The 27,114-nt window shown below is 44.2% G+C and overlaps 1 protein-coding gene across 1 annotated transcript in view; it reads right to left on the reverse strand.

Annotated features, from left to right (window-relative positions):
- PRR16 (proline rich 16) overlaps positions 1 to 25,454 on the reverse strand; it is an 86,276-nt gene extending 60,822 nt beyond the window's left edge. The window contains exon 1 of the mRNA XM_035099863.2: positions 24,737 to 25,454. Within this exon, the coding sequence (XP_034955754.1) occupies positions 24,737 to 24,916 (180 nt within the window). The 5' untranslated portion in view covers positions 24,917 to 25,454. The remainder of the gene's footprint in view (positions 1 to 24,736) is intronic.
- Positions 25,455 to 27,114: the final 1,660 nt, after the last annotated feature.

Genomic DNA, 27,114 nt, shown 5'->3' on the forward strand with positions numbered 1-27,114 from the left:
TGATGAAGTCTCCTGGAAAGATCACACAGTACATTCCAAAAGACTCATGCATGTTACATGAGAGCAACAACTAAACTTGTTACTTTTTCAACCGACGCCCACTCCTTGAAAACAAAGAGCCAGAACATCAGAAACAGAGTTTGTCGTACCAAGAAAAAACAGAACCAAATATTAAGTCGTGCCTATAAATTTAAGGCTGCTCCAAACGATATTTCGTACTTGGCTTAAGGCAACTATAGAAAGAAGACACGACTGCCAACATCCATGTGGAAAGGTGCGTTTGTGCATTGTGGGAATCTGATCCTTTCCCTAATCCTGAATAACGAAGTGCCATTTCAGATATGCCTCTGTTCTCTCTCCCACTCCTCTCCTTGCATGCAAGGCTTCAGTGCTTGCATTGTGGTTATCTTAAAGCACAGTTGCCAGTTTCTTCCAAAGTGTGGAACTGTGATTAAATTGTGGATTCCAAACCACAATGTGAAACCATTTCACAAATGTTATACCCAGACTGCAACTTCCTGTTTAAAAGAAAAAAAGAAAAAGAGAGAAGAAATTGTGTTTTAACTGGAAATGATAAGTTGGTTCCAGACTCAATCAATAAAGGTAATAAAAAATCAATGGGGCAAATTAGTAACTTAAGTCCCACTAGCTTCAGTGGGTGAAAGCATGGCTAAGTCTCTCTTATTCTGATAGCTTTTGGTTCCTTGGATGAGAGATAAGGGAAGTAAGAAGTACTGATATGAGTCACTTATGTTTTTAGTATTTTTTCTCCTGGGGGGGGGGGGAGTAAAGTGTCATTGTTTAGAATGACACTGTTAGAAAGCTGGACAAAGTAGTTTATATACCCTTCATAGGTTGCTACTGGAGATAGCATGCACTGATCATATAAGCCTGTACTTGTGTGCAACTGAACTGAATGTACTTTTGGCTTTAGTAAGCTGTGTTTATTGCTGCATAGAGGGCTTGGAATTTAATTGGATTGATGTGTTCAATTGTATGATTAATTGGCATAGGGTGGTTGGACATAGCTGCCAAGTTTTCCCTTTTCTCACGAGGAAGCCTATTCAGCATAAGGGAAAATCCCTTAAAAAAAGGGATAACTTGGCAGCTATGTGGTTGGAAGAGTAACTTGGTTTTCTTTTGCCTAATTGTCAATCGGGTTATTTTAAAATGTGGCATTTGTACCTTTTAGTTGATTTTCATTTCTAATATTGTATTTCCTGTTGTTTAGAGGGTATTTTGTGAAGTTGTTTACTATGAATTTTCCTTGTATTTTTGCAGCAGACTTTTTATGTGCAATGTTTATTTTGACGCCCTTTTTCTGTTGTTAATTGTGTTTTATAGAATGTGGAAGTCATCTGGTATTTTTTTGTATTTGCTGTTTATCCAAGATGTTTTAACCAAGTTGAAAACTGCTCAGAGTTTAAAATAAGTGGTACATAAATTCTTCTAATAATAGACACAATGGTGATTTTCAGCCTTAGAAAGCAGAACTCTGTTATTACAAAGATCAGGTGTATAGACAATTAATGAAAAATAACTAATAATCAATGATCAACTACATGAACTACAAAGGCCAATACTGCAAAACAGCAAATTGTTATTTGTAATTTTATCACATATTCAAATCTCTCTTTTTCTCCAAAATAATATCAATGTAATCACAGGAAGAAAATAAAGAATAAACACACATATCTAATTTGGGAGTACTTCATTCATATTAACAAGGTCAAATTGGAAGGAAGTTTGTACAGCAACCCCTGTAGATGTATCATTACTGCAATAATTTGTAGCTTTGCTATGTTTTTTTCAGCAGTAGAAGAGGATGCTTCTATTCCAATTATTCAAAAGGTAGATGAAAGCCATGATTATCCACAAAGGTTTGAATTAGCCTAAGGTCAGTCAACTTATTTTTGTAAAATTTCCCTTCTGGTGTCCAGAGAGTTCACTGACAGTTGGACAGCAATACTTAAAACAAGGTTTAGAGCAAAAATCGGTAACAATTGTTCCTAAATGCTGAGTAGAACAGCCTCTTCTCTAGGTTCTATTAAAAATAATTAGCAGCTGTGGAACTGCCAAAAGTTGGCAATTATTCTCCTGCATGCAGCCACATTGACATTTTATCTCATTAGAAGACCCAAGGCACCCTGTAAAGTGTTGAGGGTTTATAGCTTGGATTAAAAGATCATGTCATGCACCATTTCCAAAATATCATACGTAGGATCATGTGAAACCCTTAAACCAATCAGATGGGAAGTTTGCATTATTTCAGGGCTGCTATGCCCTTTCTATGAAAATGGCCTGCATGCCTGCTAGTCTGTGTCTTCTCAGCCTGAACTCTCAAGCCTAGGCAAGAGAGTCATCACCTAACAGCTGAGTAGAAGGTAAGATACTGAAGCCATGATCCAACAGAGAGTTAGGCAATAGGCATGCTAGGCCTATTGAAAATCAATAGGCCGAATCATCCCCAACTCTGGAGAACCTACAAGCTTTCATCAATGGTAACTGCATTGGGAAATATCTCATAATGTAAAAATAATATGTTGGATCCAGACTTCAGTAAGTTAGTTACAACATAAGCCTAATTAACTTCAATGGGAACTAAGCACACCTTAGTAGGGATCCAATCCAATATTTATTACCAATTTAATGTTGTCCAACAGCTAACATTGTCCAACAATCATTCTAGATATATCATAATAGTTAAGACAGTGTCCAAAAGATAACAGTATTTCATTCTGCTATATCCACAGAACAATGTTTAATAATCTTAAACAAAAATGAGTATGATTAAGAAAATACAGGATTACCATATTCTAAGTCTACCCTAAGGACCCTAGTCTTTGAGGGTTTGACTGACATTATTTCTAGGCAGTTATTCTGTGGCAATAATATTGTCTCTTAAAGTACTTGAAATATAGCACTGTTGCAATAGAAACCCATGGAACAGAAACTTGTGTTATTCATAAAGTGAGGTGGGGTAAGCTTTACAAAGTTACACAGAAAATTTTGAGAGATAGGTCTGGACAGCTGTGACTTGCTTAGAAGCTAAGTACTACACCAGTGTTTCCCAAATTTGGGTCTCCAGGTGTTTTTGGACTACAACCCCCATCTCCCAACACCTGGCCACAGTGATCCATGCGACGGTCAGCTCCAGGCTTGACTACTATAACTTGCTCTACGCGGGGCTGCCCTTGAAACTGTCCCAGAAACTCCAGCGGATGCAGAATGCTGCAGCGAGGCTCCTCACAGGGTCCCTGCCATGGGAGCATATTCACCCAGTGCTCTACCAGCTGCACTGGCTCCTGGTGGAGTATAGGGTCAGGTTTAAGGTGCTGGTTTTGACCTTTAAAGCCCTATGCGGCCTAGGACCCTCGTACTTACGGGACCGCCTCTCCTGGTATGTCCCGCAGAGGACCCTAAGGTCCATGAATAAAAATAACTTAAAGGTCCAGTCCCTAAGGGCCAGGGCTTTTTCAGTGACGGCTCCAACCTGATGGAATGCTCTGTCCCACGAGACTAGGGCCCTGCAGGAATTGATCTCCTTCTGCAGGGCCTGTAAAACGGAGCTATTCTGCCTGGCCTTCAATTTGAATTAGCCTGATCCTCTATTCCCTTTTCTGTTTCCTCTTCTATGAAGAAATCTTTTCTGCGACCCCACATTTAAATTCTTCCCTGGCCAGTTAGCCCTGGTGATCAGTTGATGTCTACTGACTGGGAGTTTTTTTTTTTTTTGATATTGATGCTGCATTTTATGTAGTATTTTATGCTGTTTTATGCTGTTTATAAGTCACATTTTAATCAATGCTTTATATTTGCTGTTAGCCGCCCTGAGCCTGATTTTTAAATCGGGAAGGGTGGGGTATAAATAAAAAATTATTATTATTATTATTATTTATTATCCCTAGCTAGCAAAACCAATGGTCAGGGATGATGGGAACTGTAGTCCAAAAGCAGCTGGATACCCATGTTTGCAATACACTGACCTACACCAAAGAGTGTGGGATGTGCTCTGACAAGATTGGATAATCCCCAACAAGATGATGACCATACAAAACACCATATTATACAGTCCATCGTTCTGCATGGATAGAATTGCCAAACCCATTCAATATGCCTCTCCTTATCCAGAGATAAGTGAAAGTGACGTTCATACCTCCTAGACCTACTTGTCATGAGACAAACAGCACATAAATGATAGAACCAATAGTGTAAACAAAATATTGCAAATAGTATTGTGTGTACTTATACTGGGGGGGGGAGTACTTTGGGTTGGAAACTACGTATTTGTTAACTTTTTTATATAAAAAAGCAATATATTTCAAACAATGTGCAAGTGTAACACTCAAATAGGTGGTTAAATGCACACGTGCACCATTCATATATGAGCATTACAAGAGTGGCATCGAAATCTTTCAATAAATAAATATCATTTAACCCTTACAGGTTAGTTATGCCATTTGCTGAGTTTAAAATAAACAGGCAAAACAAAAACTCTTCCTTTCAGGCCTGCTGAAATGCAAGTAGCAGCAGCAAATGACCAGCCAATTTATTGCCCATGCCTACACATGTAAACCATTAAACCACAGCTTTCTCTGTACTTACCGGTAAATATCACCAATTATCACATAAGTCTAAACATATTTGTGCTGCTAGGTCTCTAATTCCCTTCAACCCTGGCAACTGTGAGAACACATGATTCGCTGGTAAGTTTTATAACATAAGCAGTATTCTACGGGTGGGAATACTGTCAAACCTATGTTTTGCTACTGTTTATGTTGGTTCACTGCTGGAGGCTGCCAGGCTGCATGAACACAGCACGTTTCAGCTCAGAAGGATATCTTGCCACTGCAGTATTACTTTGTTTGAAAACCAGAATTTATATATGCTCTAATTAGCTCACAGTTGTACAACATACTACACTTGGAGGTGCTCTAGAGTTGCACAAAAGGCTTGACTGCAACTGACACAAATGTTTAGAAAACAAAAGAGCTAACACAAACGTGACAGCATGCACCATTCTGTCAAGTTACATGATGCTCATGGGCCGCACCAAACATATATGCTGGTCCTTTTCTTTCAAAATAGCATGATAGTGGAACTAGAAGCCCTTGAAGACTGAAGCACAGAAGGAGCAAAATGATTTCGCTCAGCTTCACTTTAGCAACACATGTGCTTATGATCATCATAAATATGAATGTGGAGGTCAGAGACTGTTCGTGATCTCTGTTTTATGTTAATATTGCTGCACACCTGGAAAAAATTCATACTACTGCCCTCTTAGCATGCTTCCACATATAATGAAGCTGTCCCTAAGCGTCCAAAGATATTTCACAAGATGAGATGTGTGGGTCTCAACAAAACCCAGGAAGTATTTGCTCTTCAGGTGTCTGTCAAAAATATTATTAGCTGATGGAACAGGAAGAAAATGACGTCTTAATAAGCAGTAGAGGAATGCAGAAAAGAAAGGTAATTTAAAACCACCATATATAAGAATGAGATGTCCTTCAGACAAAGGACACAAGGAGTCAAGAGTCCATCATGAAACTTTGCATGTAATTGATAGATCTCAGAATATAAAAATGAACTTCCTTGGGCTGTGCATAAATGTAATCATTAGCAACATATTTACACACATACAAAATTAACTATTGGGTTTTAAACAGCTAGGCTAATGGCAAACACAATCCTCATTGGAGTTAACTCCCAATCATCACTGGATCCACTTGAAAGGCACAAAACGTGCCTGTTATAATCTGCATTTCTGCATCTTGCCTCAATCAGTTTCAACTGCAGACAGTTCCAAATGAGCTATAAAGAAATAATAATGGCTGCTAAGAATACAGTGGCAAAGGTTACTTCTTAAAACCAGAGAGTCCTGGAATAAAGAATGTAAGTGTATAAGAAAGAAGTTGTGGGATCACATGTCTCCTGAACATTATATTATTTATTCCTGCCTTTCAACCAAACATCTCAAGGTAACGGTGTACTTAAAACTACATAATACCAAGTATAAAGTGCAGACTAAAACTAAACTAATATCTGGATTAGGTGTAAATTTGATGCCAAAGCATCTCGGTTCTACTCTGGGTTTACATACACTGCTGCAAGATCAGAAGTGATGTAGGATGAAAAGCTTGGCAATTTCAAAGTTTTTTATTTTGTCTACTAAACACATGTAAAACAAACATGCTAAATTAGATCACTCTCCGGGGCATCAGGGGGGGGGAATCCCAATTTTCCAATTCAAACTTGTACAGAAAGCCTACATCAGTGAAGAATCAGGATGATACAGTGTAACCACTACTTCCTGAACATGAAGCATGGGTTTCTGTACGTTAAGGGTAAGCAATGTATAGTCTGCAGGTTGCATCCAGCTTGCCAATACATTTGTTCCACAAAATCTTTCTTCCATAAAATACCTGAAAAAGGCACATATTATGGCAGACTTATGACCTGTTACTAACTGTTGTTGTAGACGATACACAGCAAGAACAAGGCTATACTGCAAGATCTTTGATTATGCTATGAGCAGCCATAGTGATATAAATGTGTGCTCTTGCATTCTGATCCGTCTCCTCTTCCACAATAAACAACTGTTTTGCGTAGAATGTCATCTCCACCAGCAACCGTGCAACTCCAAAGGTAAATCACAGGCAGTGGTGGGTCACTTGATGGCCTGCATCACAGCAAGGATAGCAGAACATCAGCTTGCAGGATAAGGCAATATCTATTTTACAATGTCCAGATAATCGCTAGCCCAACTCTTCCATAATGTAAGTAGGGGAACTTTTTAAAAAAAACCAACAACAACCTCCATTTGCTCTTCATATTGCAGTTACCCCACACATGGCTCAAGTATGATTTACTCTGAATCAGTGCAGCATTCAAAATTCACCTGGCACATTTTGCACCTAGCTATTGGCCACTTGCAACCAAGTGAAGATGCCAGGATGGCACCTGACATCTCTACCATCTGGAGGTGCACACCTGGGGATCCTTGGATCTTGACTGTTTTCACACACTAGCAACACAACCTGTAGAATACTATCTGTTATATTTTATCTGCACAATCAGAATGGATTTCAGGAACCAACGCGACTTTTGAGCCACCTGGCAAAAAAACTGCAATTCGCCATTCCGTTTTGGCGATTGCAACCCTGGTTTAAGGAGCCATTTGCCACCCAGCTTACATATCTAAATTTCTAACCCTGGTGCAGCCCCTGTCATATTCAAGTGGTTTGAACCGTACTACATGATTTGGAGCCCCCAGGTCCCTTCCTGCCCCCTACCCTCACAAACCCCTAACCCACATGTTTTTGTGGCTGCTGGCTTTAATAGTAGCAGCAGATCTCACCCCTTCTCCAGTGCCTGACACACTGCTATGCTATGTCCACCACACAGCACACTGGCTACAAGTGGACACTGGAAAGGTAATTTTTCGAATTACTAATGGGGATGTTCATAGCTCCTGATAAAAAAATATCTGGTGCAATGCATGACAGCACATCACATACCAGGAAAGGGTGCAGGAGGGAGAGACCTCCCTTCTGCTTGCTGTTGCCAGAGTTGCAGGAGCCAGGAAAACCAGGAGGGAAGTGGGCTTGGGGGAAATGGAATTCTTCTGCAGATCAGATTTAAATGTGAAGAATTTAGGGCAATCATTGCCAACCTTTCTGAAACAGTGGGCAAATTTGGATTCTTTTAAAAGAGTACAGTGGGCACCAGTCACAAAACAGCTGTCATGGAGGGCACTGTAAAACAAAATGTACAATCCTGGCATCCGATAAAAGGTTGGCAGGTTTTGTGGGTGCCTTCAATGTAGGAGAGGGAATGCAAACAGGAATTGAGCAGGAAGACCAAACAGTCTCTCGTGCATTGTGGATTTTTGATGGAATATTTACTGAGACCTTTTGTAGGTCTCAGTAAACAACTACCAGACTTTTAGAAGACATCTGAAGGCAGCCCTGTTCAGGGAGGCTTTTAATGTTTAATAGATTACTGTGTTTTATTTTTCTGTTGGAAGCCGCCCAGAGTGGCTGAGGAAACCCAGCCAGATGGGCGTGGTATAAATAATAAATTATTATTATTATTATTATTAGGTACCATAGGAGGCACTGGCAGGCAAACAAGAGCCTATGGGTGCTATGCTGGCAACCCCTGATGTAGGTCAGCACGATCCGCTCCTGTGACATCTTTTCTGAGCCAGAAAATGCGTCATCCACATCTCTATTCAAATTATCCCATCCTAAGACCTCATGTATCATTTCCGAGTGCCAAGCACTGTGATTTCGGCCCAATGGGTGAAATCACCCTATTGGGTGCTAGTATGAGCACATCCTATCTTTAAAAGATCATTAGAATAATAGGATTATAGAGCTGGAAGGGACCCAAAGTTCATCTAGTCCAACCCCAAGCAATGCAGGGATATGCAGCTGTCCCATATGGGGATTGAACCTGCAACCTTGGCATAGTCAGCACCATGCTCTAACCAACCATGTTATCTTCCCCTGGAGGGCACCACCCTGCAGCTGGTAATCTACTAGCAGGAACTACAGCTGCTGAGAAATGAGCACCATTTCCTCTCATCGCTTTCCCATCCCAGACTTCTATCCCCCACCTATTTTCTCATTGTTTATCTGGGTTCAAGGTTTTGACCCATTTGAATGTATTTTATTTGGTCCATATAAAAAATATAGGACATTGAAAGAGCCCACACCTAAACAACATATCCTGATTTGTTTTATTTTTCATGTGAGATACAACCTGTTTCCGTCTCTCAGTCAATGCCAGCATTTCCCGTTTTAAGTCGCTATTGAAGTGGAAGAGCCAGTAGCTTAAGACATAGAAAAATATTCACCAAATCAATCAAAATATAGCAAGTTTGAGGCGGAAATGGAATATTCAGTGATGCACAGAAACCACAGGTTTAATGGCAGACAGTCAACTGAACAAATTGCAAGCGTAGGCAATGCTTGCATGAAGCCAAAATAATTATGCACAGTAGCCATTATTTTTCTTGCATACCATACAGTCTAGATATCCTCTATTTTGGATGAATCTCTGTAAATTATTGGCAACAGTTACCGCGTCTGCTCCCTTTTGATAAAAAGCTAAATCTCATTTATTTGCTTATTACAAGTTATGCAAATATTTCACAAATAACTTTCAAGAATTTGTTCTGGCTGATGAGGTTTGATATCCACCGAAGTATTTGCCATGTGATGTGATGCAATGCAAGAAAATCAAAGGGAAAAACCAAAATACGCATGACTCTCTCAGCAAATTCTGTATGGAAAGAAGAAAGCCTGGAAAATGACAATGTCAGTAGAACTAAACACAAGTCTGTACTGTGATTTCACTTCTCACTTTATTTTGTTTAATTCATTCAGTCCTTTCCACAAGCTCATATTTCTAAAGTATCTGAAGTACATATTTAGCTTGCACAAGTAGCAGAAATGTGCATGGGGAAATTGTGCAGTTTTGCCAAGCACTGAAACAACCTAACCTTGTTCTGAACCTTGGAGGTTGAGAATGTATCTTAACTGGATGAGAAGATTTTGCTCCCTCCACAAAATGAGCCATAACTCCACCTTTCCCTAACAGACCCTGGGTGTTTACTGGTCAAATTTTCCCTGTTCTCAGGATCTAGAAGTACAGAATTGTTCAATGGCCAGTGACTTTTCTATTGACCTTTCTCATGCCCAAACCATGGTAATGTGAAGGTTTGCAAGTTAAGGCAGGGATGGGGAAGTGGATCTGCCTGATGGACTAGATCCATACCTCCTCCCACCTCACACAAACCAACTTTTGACAGCTGGAGGCATGGCATTAGGTGTGGGGCAGGTAGGCACGGCTGGAAAATAAAACAGCCACACAGGCAAAGAGCTGGATTAATCAGGCTCATTTGCCAGAGCTTCTTCACTCATGAGATAAGAAATTTCATTTCTATGAATGGGCCATGCCTTGGGCAGTGCAGCCCACATGCAAACCACTTAATGACAGGACAACAGAGCTGCCACTGGGTTTGAGAGAGAGTCCGGCAACCTAAGGCCCATGGGCCACAAGCGACCCACGGGGGTCGTTTACCCAGCCCATGAGCCACCCCCGAACCAAGCTGCCCGCTCAGCGAGTCCCCACGCGCTGTGCTAAACCAGCACAACGCAGTGTGGGAACTCACTTCTGCTGTGCCAGAAATTGCATCTGCACATGCACAGGTGCCGAAAATCATGTCTGAGCAGATGCAGATGCCGGAAAGTGCAGCAAATCTTGGTAAATCTTGCTGGCCCCTGCACTAGTGGCACCTCCAAGTGACCCCGGCCACATCACAAGCCAGCAGAAGCTGGGATAGCTCACTCAGTAGAGCATGAGATCTCAGGGTCATGGGTTTCAGCACATTGGGCAAAAATTCCTGCATTGCAGGGGGTTGGACTAGAGGACCCTCACAGTCCCTTCCAACTCTACAATTCTATGATTCTAAGAAGTTTACACAGCATGGGGCTGCTGCACTATGACACTGATTTAGAAAACCTCTAAACTATTTTCAGTTGGAAGTGCCGACTTAGGGAGGCCCATCACAACAACCTTTGAAAGCCGCTGCTCTTGGCAATTCAGACAGCATGAGACAGAGATCAAATGTTTCAAGAAAGCACAATACTGACGTTACAACAAAACACTTTGATGGTTGAGCTTTGAACTGAACTTACACAACGTTCTATATTTAATTCCTCTAATGGAGAACCTAGATTTCTAGGAGATTTAGCATGCACAAACTCCAGATCTCTTTAGAGATTAAATGCCTAATAGAGTCCAATACTTCTTCATGCAGCCCAGCCTAGTTTTCACCATCAAGTATTTTTGAAATGGGTTGGAAACTGACAAGTGACAGATAGAATTATGTTTCAAAGTGGGGGGAAACTAAAACGGCATATTATAGAATAGATCAAGCAATTTCACAATGAATTCTGAAAAAGCTAAAGTTACAGAACAGAAACTTCCTACTGTACCATTCTGACAAAATTACATAATACTCTTTATCTTTGTCACTGATTTAGCTCATATTTGAAGATATACACAGATCCTATTAACTATTATTATGTACTTAATACCTTGTACATAGAATTTAAAGCACAAGAACAAAAGCACTGAGTGTTATTACAGGGAGCTTGCCATGTAAAATTGAACACAGAGAGAGGAAACAGGTATGGGATGAAATGGAAGAGGGTAAATAGTGGAATTCAGTTCAATATTTAAGGTTAGTCTCAATAGGGAATGGAGACTGAAGGGTTAAGATAAGGGGTCAGCAAACTTTTTCAGCAGGGGGCCGGTCCACTGTCCCTCAGACCTTGTGGGGGGTCAGACTATATTTTTGGGGAAAATATGAAGCAATTCCTATGCCCCACAAATAACCCAGAGATGCATTTTAAATAAAAGGACACATTCTACTCATGTAAAAACATGCTGATTCCCAGACTGTCCGTGGGCCGGATTTAGAAGGCGATTGGGCCACTTCTGGCCCCCGGGCCTTAGTTTGGAGACCCCTGGTTAAGATCCTATACATATATATATATATATATATATATATATATATATATTCTCATACATGGGGCTATTTGTGCTCATGACGGAAATCAACCCTTTCCTCTATGTCCAGTTCCTCTTAAGACACCACAGTTATGACTCATCCTACTGAAAAGGCCTTGTTTCTCAGAAGTATTATCTGCTCTATACATGGCCTTTCTAGGAGGAAACCTTCAAAGACAAGTACTTCCCGAAGCATTGGCATCTACCTGTTTGAGATTTAAACCTTTCTCAAACTGCTACACCATATCCCAACTCAGATTATCCTATTGGCATTCAAGAGATATGGGGTACCTATGGCCCACCAGATATTGCCACAAGTCACATCATTCCTAATCACTCCCCATACAGCTGGGGGTTGATGGAAAATGAAGTTCGACACCATCTGGAGCGCAACAGGTTTCTCATCAGTGGTTTACACTGCAAATTAGAAGTCAATGTGATTGAGTTCAATTAGGTTTATTACAGTCTTAGTAACAGTCAGACTGTACATGGTTACAGTATCAAGATTCCTTTGTGTGCAGCTATGTTTAAATTATGCCATGGTTCTCCTGTAAATCAGAACTTTCCAAACTTTTCATGTTGGTGACACACTTTTTAGGCATGCATCATTTTAGACATACACCCCTTTCCAGCCCCAGGAGGAGTGAGAGGAGCGACACACCCACACACTGCAAGTGACACACTTAACATTTCATGACACACAGTTTGGAAAGCTCTGCTGTGAATTGTGAACATCTTTCTGTAGCTTGGGGACTAAACATTCTGCTGTTCCCCTGGCCTGTACACCCATCTTGCCTACAGCGCAATATAACGTTCAGGGCAAGGACCATAGTTCGGTGGCAGAGCACATGCCTTGCATGCAGAAATGTCCCTGGATCAGTTACTGGCATCTTCAGATAGGGTTGGGAAGGACTTAAAACACCAAAGAGCCACTGTTAGTCAGTGCTGACAATAGAAAAACAAACAGTCTGACTTAGTATAAGACAGATTCTTACATTTCTAATAAAATGATCAGTTGAAATGGCTGTCTGCCTTCCTAATTATCTGCTCACATCCTGGGTCCCAGTAAATCCCTTCCTTGTTCTTGTGGAATGCTTCCTGGCAGTACAATTGTGGCAGTTGCATCCCAAGGTCTTCAGATCCCCTTTCCTAGCAATTAATCTATGTTCAGGGTTGCTGTGGAAGGTACAGTAGCAGACTTTCCTTCCTTGGAGGTTTTTAAGCAGAGGTTGGATGGCCATCTGTCATGGATGCTTTAGTTGAGATTCCTGCATAGCAGGAGGTTGAACAGAATGACCCGCGGGGTCTCTTCCAATGCTACAGTTCTATGATTCTATAATTCTATGATCCCTCCTTATCCTCTACCATGAATATGCAATGTGTCATCAAAATCAAATGACCTTTTTAAAAGGGTGTCGGTTCACTTCTTTACCACGTGGAAAAGCAAAAAGGAAACCATACTTCCTGTATGTGTTCATGGGTAGGTAGGTACCATTTTCAAAATTGTTCAGTGAAACCAGACAAGTTTCCACTTTAAGAGTACAACTAACACATATTTAGGAGGGAAAAGTGGAGGGAATTATTTTGAAGGTAAAGAGGAACATCTGTCCAGCTGCAATGCACGTCAACAGAAAAACAAAACAAGGCACATGCCTGAATTATGGTGACTCAATATGCTTAAAATAAAAAAAAACCTAAACATTCTCTTGTTGATTTAGGTTTGGATTCAGAAGCCAAGTGCCATTAAGCTAGAATCCTAAAGACAAGGAATTAAGTCCATTACATTCATAGGAACGTATAATCAATCAATAAATGAGTATAATGGAGTTAAGCTATATACAGAATGCGCAGATCGATATTTTAATGTGCAGATGGTCTTAATGTATGTCAGTTCTTAATTGGCCAGAAGTATGAAGCCACCGCCATGTGTGACGACCCGTGTCCCACTCTACCTTACTATCACTGCGACACAGGAATCCAGAGGGGAAAACACCCACCCTCTTCTCCTGCCGCCTCAAAAATAAACCCCTTTTCCTAATGGGTTTCTAAGTAAGGAGAGCCTTCCAGCCTACGTGGCCTGGTACCTTAAGAAACTCTAGGCTGTCCCCCAGGAATAACCTCTTGCCTCCTGTAAAGGGTCTCCCTCAGTTGGATTCCCCCACTGTAGAAGTTTGCCCTAGGCACTCTGGCAACTTCTTGGCACCTCAGGTTACCCTTCTAAGCCTCCTCCGTGTAACTTCAGGACACAAACCACCACCTCCCTGCCTGAGGTGAGTTTGGCCCTCTCTTGAGTCACCACGGCTGTGAGTCCTGGTACCTCGCTGGAAAAATACAAACGGACCTCTTGTTGGCAAAAACAGAGATGAAGTTTTATTGTGTTAAAAACATAAGTGATTCTTTAACGTGTCATTTATTAATTAGCTTTGTTCCAGTTGTACAAAATAAACTCAGTCAAACATTTAACTTTAAGTTTTCCTAGCCTCTTAACTGTCTTCATACAAGCCACCTCATAACACCACACTCCATCATCCTCCCTCTCCCTCCTAACTCCCCAAACCGACACTCCCTCCTTTCAAACCGGGCACAGTCCCGCCCCCATCAGAGTTCTATGCCAGTCAGGCTGGAGGTGGGTTAACTCTTTGCCAGCCGGGCAGAAATAAACATTTTAAAAGTGCTTCAATTTGTCACATATCTCCCCCACCACAAAGACATTGCGTCGGCTTGCTCTTAACTAACTAGAGCAATGCCAAAGCAATGGGCTTGGGGTTAAAAATACTTCAATGCATTCTATAACATTCATATTACAAAGTCAACTAAATTAACATCTCATAAACTTGTACACAGATAAACCATGTTTGGCATGTGTCAGACTATAATGCCTAAGCACAAATGTTCTGCTAGGGTTATTACCGTTTCATATAATAATTTGCACCATCCTATACCTCTCAAAAATACCTGGATAAGGCGTCCGCTATGATGTTTTCCTTCCCACTTATGTGTTTGACATCAAAAGTGTAATCCTGTAACTGCATGCTCCACCTGACTAACTTACTGTTGTTACCCTTCATTTGGTTTAACCATTTCAGTGGTGAGTGATCGGTATATAGGGTAAACTTTCGGCCCCACAGGTAAGGCTTCAGTTTACCTACGGACCACAAAATCGCTAGGCATTCGAGTTCTATGGTAGAGAGGTGCTTTTCCCTCTCTAACAGCTTCCGGCTGATATATAACACTGGGTGTAAAAAACCTCCTTCTCCCTCCTGTGCCAGCACTGCACCTAAACCAACACCTGAAGCGTCCGTCATTAAATTAAAAGGGCAAAAGAAATCAGGTGCTTTTAAAATGGGCTCTGTCATCAGAGCAGCCTTTAAAAGTTCAAAAGCTTGTTGACACTGTGATGTCCAGATAATTTTGTCCGGGCGGCTTTTCTTCGTACAGTCACTCAACACAGCCGCGTGAGTGCTGAACTGGGGGATAAAACGCCTATAATAACCTATAGCTCCTATAAAGGCACGCACCTGCTTCTTAGTTTTGGGAGCCGGCCAGCTTCTGATGGCTTCCACTTTGTTAGTATCTGGCCTGATCACTCCCCCTCCGAGAACATGGCCTAAGTATTTTACCTGTCTTTTCCCCATCTGACACTTAGCCGCTTTTACTGTTAAACCTGCCACTTTTATCCTCTGGAAGACCACACTTAGGTGTTGTAAGTGATCTCTCCACGATGGGCTAAATACCGCTATGTCGTCAATGTAAGCAAGGGCGAACGTATTCAGACCCCTTAGCATCCTATCGATGAGTCGCTGGAACGTGGCTGCCGCGTTCTTTAACCCAAAAGGCAGCACTTTAAATTCAAACAACCCATCTCTAGTGATGAAAGCGGTTTTGGGCTTATCTAAGGGATCCATTTCCACTTGCCAGTACCCTTTTGTTAAGTCCAGTGTAGATATATAATTCGCTTTTCCTATGGTCTCAACCAAGTCGTCCACCCGTGGCATGGGGTAAACGTCCGGCACGGTCACCTGGTTCAACTTTCTGAAGTCTACACAGGGACGAAAGGTATTGTCTGGCTTCCTGACCAAGAGCAGGGGCGATGACCAGGGGCTGTAAGAGGGCTCAATCAATCCCAGTGCAAGCATCTCCCTGATCTCTGAAGAGACCAAGTCGGCGTGCTCCCCCGTCACTCTGTAAGGAGGGGTAGCTATGGGTCTTGCTTCCCCCGTATCTATTTTATGAGTTGCTAGGCTGGTCCTCCCTGGGATGTTTGAGAAGATCTGAGCAAACTGAGCAAGGACTAATTTTAACTGCTCCTTTTGCTCTGGGGTCAGACTTTCATCGAATGACACCTCTGCTAGAGTTGTGCCCTTACTTAGTTCTCCCCACCCAGTTAAATGAATCCCTTGGGTCACCTTCCCCTTTACTTGTAACACCAACTTATTTCTGTCAAAATAAGGCTTAAGTAAATTTACATGAAAGTTTTTACATCGGTTCCCTTCCCCATCTAACTCTACCAAATAGTTCACCGCAGATATCCTCTCGACCACTTTGAAGGGACCGTCCCACGACATCTCCAACTTCTTTCGACGTCTTGTTCTTAACACGAGCACACTGTCACCAGGCTGGAAAGATCTGTCTCTTGCGTGTGCATCATACCACTGCTTCTGTCGACGCTGTGCCTGCTGCAAGTTGTGAGCAGCTTGCTCCCCTAGCTCTTGAAGGTCGCTCTGCAGCTCCTGTAGATACGTCACAACATCAGGGCTGTCGATCTGCTCCTCCCCTGACCACGCTGCTTTCATCAAGTCTAGGGGTCCTCGTGGCTGTCGTCCAAATAGGAGTTCAAAAGGACTGAACCCTGTGCTCTCCTGCGGCACTTCGCGATAACCAAATAGGAAGTGTTGCAGCCTCTCATCCCAGTCGTTAGGATGATTGATGGAATAGGTTTTTAGCATCCGGCTCAGGGTCGAATTAAATTTCTCCGTCAAGCCATTCGACTGTGGATGATAAGCCGTAGTTTTAACATGCTTAATTCCACAAAGAGTTAAAAGCTCTTCCATGGTCTTGGACATGAAGGATGTCCCTAAATCTGTTATAATTTCTTTGGGGAATCCCAGCCTTAAGAACACCGACATGAGGGCTTTTGCTACAGTCTTTGAGTCAATGTCCTTTAGAGGTATTGCTTCTGGATAGCGCGTAGCATAATCCACTAGGCATAAAATAAACTTATTCCCCCTTTTTGTAACTCTGGAGATAGGCCCGAGGATGTCCACTCCTACTCTGGAAAAGGGCTCAGTAATTACAGGAATAGACTGTAACAAGCCTCGCGTTTTGTCCGCTCTTTTGCCTGCTTTTTGGCAGATCACACAGGACTTGCAATACTCTTTGATGTCCTTGCCCATCCCAGGCCAGTAAAATCTTGCTTGGATTCTATCACTAGTCTTTCTAATGACTAGATGCGCTGCTGAGGGTGCATCGTGTGCCATTTGTAGCACTTGCAACCGGTAAGCTCTTGGCAACACTAACTGTTTCTTCCTTTCCCAAACCGCAGCAGTTTTCCTCCTCCTAGAAATTCTATACAGTCTTCCCTCAATGGTGGTAAATAAGCAGGGGTTCTCCACAGTTACTTCTGCAGTAGGACTTTGTGCTTTATCCCACAGCTCTTTTATAGTTTCATCCTCTTTTTGATCACTCAAGAATTGGGCACCGTGCTCCTGGACCACTGGCACGCTAATCAGCCCTTCACCCTCACTAGGATCTATGGGTGACTCTATAACTGCAGGAGGATTACTCTCAGTGACTTGAGACTGTGACCTAGTTATCACTTGAATACGGTGCTTCTGACTAGCTAGGTCATTCCCTATTAAAAAGGGCACCTCCAATTCATTTAGGATTCCTACTCTCCATTTGCCACAAAATCCTTTGTAGGTAATATCAACTTCAGCTAATGGTACTTCAAAATGTGGCCCCCATATGCCTTTTAAACTATAGGACTGACCCTTGAGGTACTGCTCCTTTGGAACAAATTGTGATTTGACCAGTGAGACTTCTGCTCCAGTGTCCCTCAAACCTAAACAAGACTGACCATTTAATTCAATTGGCTCCATGTAATCTTGGTTGCACTCCTGCTCAGCCCTCCAGACCTGTAAGACCTTAGAAGTAGTCTCAGCTGGACTGTCTGATTTCTCTGAGCCTTCTGTCTGAGGCGAGCTATTTTCCTGTGACTGCATTACCAGTTTTACTTGTTTAGCTGCAGTAGGTGTAGTTTGCGACTTAACCAGCAGGGGGCACCTGGCACGTACATGGCCCTCACGATTACAGAAAAAACAAGTGATTTTCTTAGACCCTGTCTTGTCAGAAACTGATTCCCTGACAGGAAAATTTTCTTGCCTGTCTTTATTTTCTCTGTTTCTCCATGGATTACCCTTCTGTGAGTGTTTTGGGAATGCTATTTCATTGAAATCTCCTTGTAGTTCGTCTAAGACCTCAGCAACCCGTGCCACAGTTTTCAGTTTTTTATCCCTCAAGAACCAACGTAAATTGCTAGGGATTTGCTTAAAAAATTGTTCTAAACAAATTAATTGTTTTAACTCCTCAAAGTCCTTCACTCCACTCCCTTGAATCCATCTGTCAAGTAATTTATCTAAGCGGCTAGCTAGTTGGGCATAAGTCTCTTTATGTTCCTTTTTTGCCTCACGAAAAGCCTTTCTGCTTTGTTCAGCCGTGAGCCCACATCGAACCCTGACTCTTTGCTTAAATACTTGGTAACTTGACAGCTCTTCTTCCCTCAGGTCAGCATAAATTTCACTTAGTATCCCACAAATTTGAGGTCTTAAATAAAGCATCCAGTTCTCCTCAGGTATTTGAAATTCCACACAAACGCGTTCGAAGGTAAATAGAAACGATTCGACATTATCGTCTTTTCCAAATTTGGGGAACCTTTTTAAATTAATTGCGATACTATCATTATTAACTGGGCTACTAGTTAATTCTGATCGCAAACGTATCTCTTCAAGCTTCATTCTGTCCTGTTCTAATTGAACCCTTAACCTCTCGGACTGCATTCTCTCCTCAGCTTCCATTCTAGCTTTTTCCCTCTCACTTTCAGCTTCAATCCTAGCTCTTTCTCTCTCACTTTCAATTCTAGCTTTTTCCCTCTCACTTTCAGCTTCAATCCTAGCTTTTTCTCTCTCACTTTCAATTCTAGCTTTTTCCCTCTCACTTTCAGCTGCTATCTTTTCCCTCTCAGCTTCAATTCTGGCTTTTTCTCTCTCACTTTCAATTCTGGCTTTTTCCCTCTCACTTTCAGCTGCTATCTTTTCCCTCTCAGCTTCAATTCGGGCCATCTCAATTCGTAGTTTCATCAGTTCTACCTCAGAACCTGGGCTTCCCTCAGCCCCTTCCGTTCTTTCATCTCCTTTTGTCTCTCTGGGTTTTCTTACGTGAGTCATTTTCCTCACAGGAAAATCCTGACAGACTCAAACCAAACTAGGCGCGTGAGCTTTGAATTTCGATCACGACGCTGCCACCAAAAATGTGACGACCCGTGTCCCACTCTACCTTACTATCACTGCGACACAGGAATCCAGAGGGGAAAACACCCACCCTCTTCTCCTGCCGCCTCAAAAATAAACCCCTTTTCCTAATGGGTTTCTAAGTAAGGAGAGCCTTCCAGCCTACGTGGCCTGGTACCTTAAGAAACTCTAGGCTGTCCCCCAGGAATAACCTCTTGCCTCCTGTAAAGGGTCTCCCTCAGTTGGATTCCCCCACTGTAGAAGTTTGCCCTAGGCACTCTGGCAACTTCTTGGCACCTCAGGTTACCCTTCTAAGCCTCCTCCGTGTAACTTCAGGACACAAACCACCACCTCCCTGCCTGAGGTGAGTTTGGCCCTCTCTTGAGTCACCACGGCTGTGAGTCCTGGTACCTCGCTGGAAAAATACAAACGGACCTCTTGTTGGCAAAAACAGAGATGAAGTTTTATTGTGTTAAAAACATAAGTGATTCTTTAACGTGTCATTTATTAATTAGCTTTGTTCCAGTTGTACAAAATAAACTCAGTCAAACATTTAACTTTAAGTTTTCCTAGCCTCTTAACTGTCTTCATACAAGCCACCTCATAACACCACACTCCATCATCCTCCCTCTCCCTCCTAACTCCCCAAACCGACACTCCCTCCTTTCAAACCGGGCACAGTCCCGCCCCCATCAGAGTTCTATGCCAGTCAGGCTGGAGGTGGGTTAACTCTTTGCCAGCCGGGCAGAAATAAACATTTTAAAAGTGCTTCAATTTGTCACACCATGCCAGGCCCCAACCCGACTGTCAAGCTTACATGGCAAACTGGATTAAAGGAGTCTCCATTTCATCTGTCATGGCTTTGCTGGGCTCTTCAGATTCAGAAGATTCCCTCCAAGGGCAGCCAACATCACTCCTATGTTACAGAACCAAGCAGCACACACAGCTCTCTTCCAGCCAGGTCTCTAAATTTCTGGCATTACTTTGCCTGAAGATGACTCTGTCACAACTGTCGCTACACTGCTACGCTAAGCGGTACCACAACCAGGGATGTTAGGGGAGGGGGTAGTACCTCTGGTGGGGGGCATGTTGTGCTCCTTCTGGAGTAGTTTGTCCACCTTTGGTCTCCATCCTGCACTCACCTCTCACCTATGGCTCCTAGAAGCTTTCAGCATGTGACAGTGGCCACACCTTGAGAACAGCTTCAACTGGCCAGCTAAACCAGGTACAGGTATCCAATGGGTCTCAAACCCTCAGTAAGGTAGGGACCTCTTCTCTATGAAATATGGCCCTGAATGGGCTGATCCTGATTCCTCTCAACTGTGTTAGGCAGAGATGCTATAATTATGGAGAGAAGCAAAATGCCCTGATGATGATCTATGCCTGAACTGAACAGCATTTATTCAGTAAGTAGATCCACTGAAGTTAATGGACAAGACTAACTGAGCTTTTAATTAATTTCAGTGTACGACTTGGTTGATTACCCCCTCCCATAGAATCTTGATTTCCAGTGGGTGGTTCCAAAGGTACTCCCTAGATCCAACTCAACCTCTTGAACAAGACAGAAGGGCAGCCTACAAGAAAGAAAATTCCACCTAAACATTAGGAAGAACTTACTGACAGTAAGAGCTGTTCAACAGTAGAATTTGCTGCCAAGGAGTGTGGTGGAGTCTCCTTCTTTGGAGGCTTGACAGCCATCTGTCAGGAATGCTTTGATGGTGTTTCCTGCTTGGCAGGGGGTTGGACTGGATGGCCCTTGTGGTCTCTTCCAACTCTATGATTCTGTGATTCTATGATTCTGTTTTTTAAAAGAGTGAAAGTTGTGTTTTTTCACTTCCAAAGCCAAACTAATCTAGGTTTGTTGCCTAGATGGGAGGCCACCTGGACACTTTACAGACACTGTGTCCCTGACTTCCATGGAGGAAAGTGGACTATAAATAAAATATAATATGTAAATGCAAAATCTGAAAGTTAAGACCACACTTCTGTTCCTGTCTTGCTTGTGCAGCAAGGGGTTGTTGTTGTTTTTGTTTGTTTTTTTAAGAAAAATTAGTCAGGCACCTCAGGATTTCAAAGAAAACATAAGAGAAGACATGAGCTGTGAACTAATGAACAGTGTTCTTTATCTTCTCACAGTAACTAACATTTTAAAAAAAGGAAAACATGCTGCTTTAGGTGCATAAAGTTGTCATTACAAGCTGTAGCCTTTCCTAACAGGCGCTGTAGCTTTACTTCTTCCATGAAACTATTGCAGCCATAAACAATTACTCTTGGCAGCAAGCAGCAAAGGCCACAAATTGTTGTTCGTTGTTGTTGTTCTCAGAGACGCAGCCATTCAGCCAATGATATTAAACAAATCTCCTTACCTAAAACTAAGAGTTCCACTTCCAGAAACAGAACAAAGTCTGAGAAAATAAGGCACTAAAATACTATACTGTAAAAGCCATGGACTCCTTGAAATTTAAAGAGAATATTGTTACTGTAAGCCAAGGGGAGGGCAATCGTTTTTTTGCCTGTCAAGGGCCACATTCCATCAGGGGAAATATGTCAAGGTCTGCATGCCATAAAAGGGTGGAGCCAAACTCAAGTGATAAATGGAGCCTGAGACAAAAGAGTTCTGGATTAACTAACCCAGAAAAAATATTGGCCTTCTTTGATGTTCACCATGGCTACCTCAGATTAGAATTCCCAATTCTGTTCAGGTCTGCTTAGAAGGAAGTCCCACTGCATGGGATGCATTTACTTTCAATTCAATGTCCAGACTTCTTTTATTAGTATTAGTATTTGCTTATTTATTTATACAATTCATTTGTAGACTGCCTATTCATCCAGTTCTGATCAACAAACCAATGCAGCTCAATCTATATCAATGTATATTTCTCAAACAAAACACTAGTCTGTTCAGTTGTTCTGAAGGAGAAGAGGGGGAGGGAACCATGCTCAAAGGCAAGGAAAAATAAGAAGGAAATAATAAGAAGGAAGAAGGGAATTCTGATGGGACAGAATGAAAGAAAGGGCAACTTCAGAAGATATAAAATGAGGTTGGAGGGGGGCATATCAGGCTCCAATGCCACAGATTGTAATACCTGTGTGTGTTACATGTTCACATAAAAATACCAAACACCCACAAATACTTGGAAAGCAGGAATATGCACATTAAGATAACAAGCTATTGGCATATCTGCAGGGAGAAATGTAGTGAAAGTGGAGTTAATTTTTTTTGGGGGGGGGGATATTTCTGATCCTTCATACAGCTTTCTCCAGGAAATGAAAATTTGTTTCTGAGCAATTTGTTTCCCAAAGGGGGAAAAATCTTGTTAAACCTCTATGAAATTAGGAAACGGGGGCAGAGAGAGGGTTTTGTATAATGTAATGTACAGGATTACAAAGCAACGCACATGTGCTTCAGACTTGAATTTCAGCTTCTAATCCCACCATCTGTCCACCAGTTGTGCCCCCCCCCACACACACGCAAACTAATAAAGATCTGAGGAATCTCCAAAATGGACAGATAAGTTGTGTTATTTGAATTGCAATGTTTTGCTACTTCAGAGCATCCAACACAGTAATTGCATTCTGTCTGCAAATTAAGCTATAGGAGCTGACATTTGCCACTGGCTAAGGAAATATTACATTGGTTCCTAAACTATATGAGACAAATAGATATTCTGTGCATTGGCTCTGTGTTTCAGGCCTGAAAAGGAAAATCCAGACATTTCTGGCAATTATATTTCCAAATGTAGGAAGTGTCTCTTGGTGTTTGCAAAACTGGTCCATTCTCCACCCTTGATACCTTGAGAGTCCAATCCTATATACGGTATGTTTACTAAGGAGGAAATCCCAATAACTGGGACCTACTTCCTAATACGGGTTATAGCCTTTGCCTAATAATTCTCAAGTTGTTACCATCAACTCATTTTTTAATTCAGACCTGTCCAACTCAGTTACCAACTTCAGAATGCTGAACTCCAAGTTTATAGCATCAAACAATATGAAAAGGAACTAACAGCCTGCTGCTCTCCACAACCTTTCTCTCAGAGCTACCAAGATCCCAGTTCACCCTGCACATATTTCTCTGATGAAGATGAGGGGATGCACCCTGCTGAATGTTGACAGCTATTGATAAACAATATATAAGTACATGGAGATTTCTTCTGACTCCACTGAACTAAAAACACTACCGTATCATCTGTCACAACCTGTAACCATCAGTACGAAAACAAAAGGTCCAAGTCTTATAAAAGTCCATTTTAGAAAGAAAAGCACCCACCACCTTCAAATTCTCCAAAGATCACATCCAACCCATTCTACAAGATGAAGTTTTGGGGGAATTATGCAGATGAAACTATGTTTGCAATGAAAAAGCAAATACAAATGTATTTAGATCACAGTGTTGATGGAGTCATCAGACTTAAAGGAGGAGTTCTGCCTTGTGCCTGCATGTAAGGATTGCGGATCCTTGGCGTTAAGGTGTTGAGGATCACCATAGTCGATTCCTGCACATTAGACACCATCTGTGTCGAGGCGCGTGGGAAGCAGGAGTATCCAAAACCTGGCAGAATCTCTCCCAGGCCTAGACGGCCAGCTTTCCCTGCCCCCTTCTCTCTCTGAAGGAATCTCCCCTTTTGCTCTCTACGCAGGAACTTAACTTTGAAAAGCTCCAAGCGGCGACGTCGCCCCAACCTCCTAAAAATAACAACCGGCGGAAGAAAGCACAGAAATAACCACCCTCGGGGGAAAAAAGAGGGGAGGGGGTGGGGAACCAAAGGCGTGAAGCGGCGTCGCTGCTGTCAGTGAAGGAAGCATCTCCTTAGTTAATGCAGTGACTAAACGCTAAATCTGGAGCCCAAGATCTGGGATGGGGAGGGGAAGCAGGAGAGGGAGGGAGGGGAGGAATGCCCACACAGCCCTTTACGCGGAAAGATGGAGAGGCAGAACTCCTCCTCCTGCCCCCTCCTCCCCGCCACTTACAAACCAAACTCTGGAGTGGGCGGAATGGGGTGGGTGGGTGGTGCCGGGGGGCAAAGCATCGCAGCCTCTTCCTCTCCCCACCCCCGACCCCCGACGTCCCAAGCTACTCCCATCCGCGCTCGGGGATGGGTTGGGGAGCCCCCTCGGCTGTTAATAAGTCATCCCAAAGAAAAGAGGTGGGCAACCCCAAATCCTGCGCGCCGCCCCGTCTCGATCACACGCACGCACACCCCTCCCCACGGAGGGTTAGTAAGATCAAGGAGAGGCAGCTATCTTGGCACAAAGCGATCCGGCACCCCGAGCCCCCCAGAGGCAGGATAGGAAGCGACTGCCTGGGCTTCTCCATCCCCACCCCCACCCACCCCCCACCGCCACCCTGTCGCTCCCAAAGACGGAGCCACTAGTTGATCGCTCGTGATGGCCAGGCAAGACTCGAAAGTGTAACAAGTCTGGCGCAGTCCGGTCCACGCCGGCTTAGGAGACGGCGGCTCTTCCTGACGCCTGTCACAGTTGCCCAAGAGTTGGGCCGGTCCTGCCTGGGGGGGAAGGGGCCGGACTCTGCCCGATCCTCTGGCGCCTTCGGTCCCGCAGGCAGACAGATCGGATCGGAGGGGGTGGTGCTGTTTATTCTCTCTTTTCTCTCTATCTCTCCCTCTCCCCCACGCTTTCCCTCTCACCTCTTTCAGCTCCTTAGCCACGTCCTTCAGGTCCCCCAGGACTAATTCCAAATCGTCCACGATGATCTTGATCTGCTCCTTCACCTTGGCTTTGGAGGCTGCCGGCAGCCCTTCGGCCGGAGACGACACGGACGACGAGGTGGCGGAGGAGGAGGTGGTCCCCTTGGACTTGGCGGACATTCTTCGGTGGGGAGCGCCGGGGAAGGAGGAGGAGAGCGCGGCAGGCAGGCAGGTCAGGAGAGCTGGCTGGCCCTCGAGGGGCCACGGCGCCCGTCGCCGTCCTGCCGCTGAGGGGCCCCGGAGCTGGGGCTGCTACTGCCGCTGCCACTGCGGCCGCTTCTGCTGCCTCCGTGCCGGCTGCCCATGTTGGGCTCGGGGGCCCAAGGCGGCGGCGGCGCCGTCGTGCTCCGGGCGCGCTCCGCCGCTGCCATCAACGCCCCGGCAACTGCACTAGTGAGCGAGGGAGCCCGGGCTGCAGGCAGGCGAGCGGACGGGCGGGCGCTGCGCCTGCGCCTGCCTGCTCCCTGCTTCCCTCCCTCGCCGAGCGACACAGACATGCAAGGCGCTCCGCTCGCCCAGGAGGCGGGCGGGGAAGAAGAAAAAACAACAACCCCGCGGGGCTTTTTTTTCCCCCTCAGAGCCCTCGCCACATGCCTTCAACCCACAAATCCCGCCTAATCCTCCCGACGGCGAGCGGCGCTGGACGGGATGTTGCACGGAGCGCGTGGGGGGAGGGGGAGAGGGGAAAAAACACGAGCGCGGCTCTTTCTCAAACTGCCTCCCGCCTCTGAGGGGAAACGGGGGGGGGGGGCTTGCGCGCGCGGGCGCGTGTCGGCTCTAGAACCCACCCGCCCCTTGCGACGGGATGGTTTCGCCCAGAGTCACTCTGGAGAGGCCTCGGGAGACTGTTCATTTCCTCTGGCGACGACGACGCGGGGAGAGGTGTAAGTGCGTAAGGAGCCATGGGAGGCGGAGGAGGGAGGAGGCAGCGATCGTCCCTGCACAAGACCCGCTGCTTCCAGCCCGCGTGTTGCTGGTTTTTTTTGGGGGGGGGGCCTCCGGCCTCGCTTGCTGCGCGCACTCCCCGCTTCGATCTATTGGCTGAGAGCATCTTGCGAGTGGATCGGCGCGGTGCGGAGGAGATCGCAAGCTCCCTTCCCGCGTTTCTCTCGCGGCGGAGAAAATCGGGGGGGGGGGCGAAGAGGGGAAATGTTAGACTTGGCGCCACGCTTCTCCGTTTCCCCCAGAGGGGCGGCCAGATCACGGGAAGAACTGCCTCTAAAACTTCTCTCGATGCCAATGCCAGGATCGCAAGGCAACAGCTCTGCGGGGGATCTCAATGGCCATTACCGGTATTATTAGATCCCTTAGAAAAGAGGAAGGGAGGGAAGCAACTACTACGGTACTGGAACATGTGCAACAAGGGCGTAGCCAGGGGGGAGCAGCTGCCTCCCATCAAGCAAATAAATAAAAATACTTAACTAACTAACCCAATTGTGTCGCAGGTAACTCGGCTCTGCTTACACACACACACACACACACACACACACACACACACACACACACACACCAGCATAAAGCCTGCCCCCCCTCCTAAATAAATCCTGCCTGCACCCATGATTTGCAAAGAAATTGCGGAACAGGGCGAGATAAAGAAGTCTCAAGCGTGGGCAGGGGGACAAGTTGCCCCCCACCCACAAAATCAAGTGAATAAATAACCATTCTTAACTAAAAGCAGAAGTTGTAGAAAGATTTTGACAGATATTTTTTCCTGAGCACTCAAGGTAATTCAACTTTCGTTGAGACGTTTCATACTGAATCTGCAGGCAACGCCAGGCAGAGGTTGATGACAGGTGGGTGTCCTGCCCCCCCCCACACTAACACAAATCCTGGCCATGCCCTTGGACTGTAGGAGCCAACTCTGAGGGGTTTTCATCCCCCCTAAAATATTTGAGGGGGCCACCCCCCAGTTGATGGGCATTGCCATTCAAATGGTTTGTGTGATCAATTATGTAGGATGGTGCTTACCTGCCCCCCACCTCAGTATTTTATTCAAGTTGGCACCCCTGCCATAGACCCAGCCTTGAAGGCTGGCCAGTAGCATTCTGTAGGTTTCAAATGACGTTTTGGATTCCTATAAGGAGCCTTTTCAATGGAATTCATAAGGAAATATAGGCTGCTGCGGAGGCAACGAAAGTAGTAACTAGTCTTGATAGTAGCCAAGTGAAATGTTAGCAGGAAGCCCCTGTGACGTTACCAGTAATTCCTATATGTCCGAGGTTCCCAATGTGGGGCACACGTCCCACAGGGGGGCAATTTGATTTTTAAGGGGGGGCAATTTGAGAATGAGTTATTAACAGTTAATGGTCTTTTAGGCC

The sequence above is a fragment of the Zootoca vivipara genome, chromosome 11 (assembly GCF_963506605.1).
Source record: "Zootoca vivipara chromosome 11, rZooViv1.1, whole genome shotgun sequence".
In the NCBI taxonomy this organism is placed as follows: domain Eukaryota; kingdom Metazoa; phylum Chordata; class Lepidosauria; order Squamata; family Lacertidae; genus Zootoca; species Zootoca vivipara.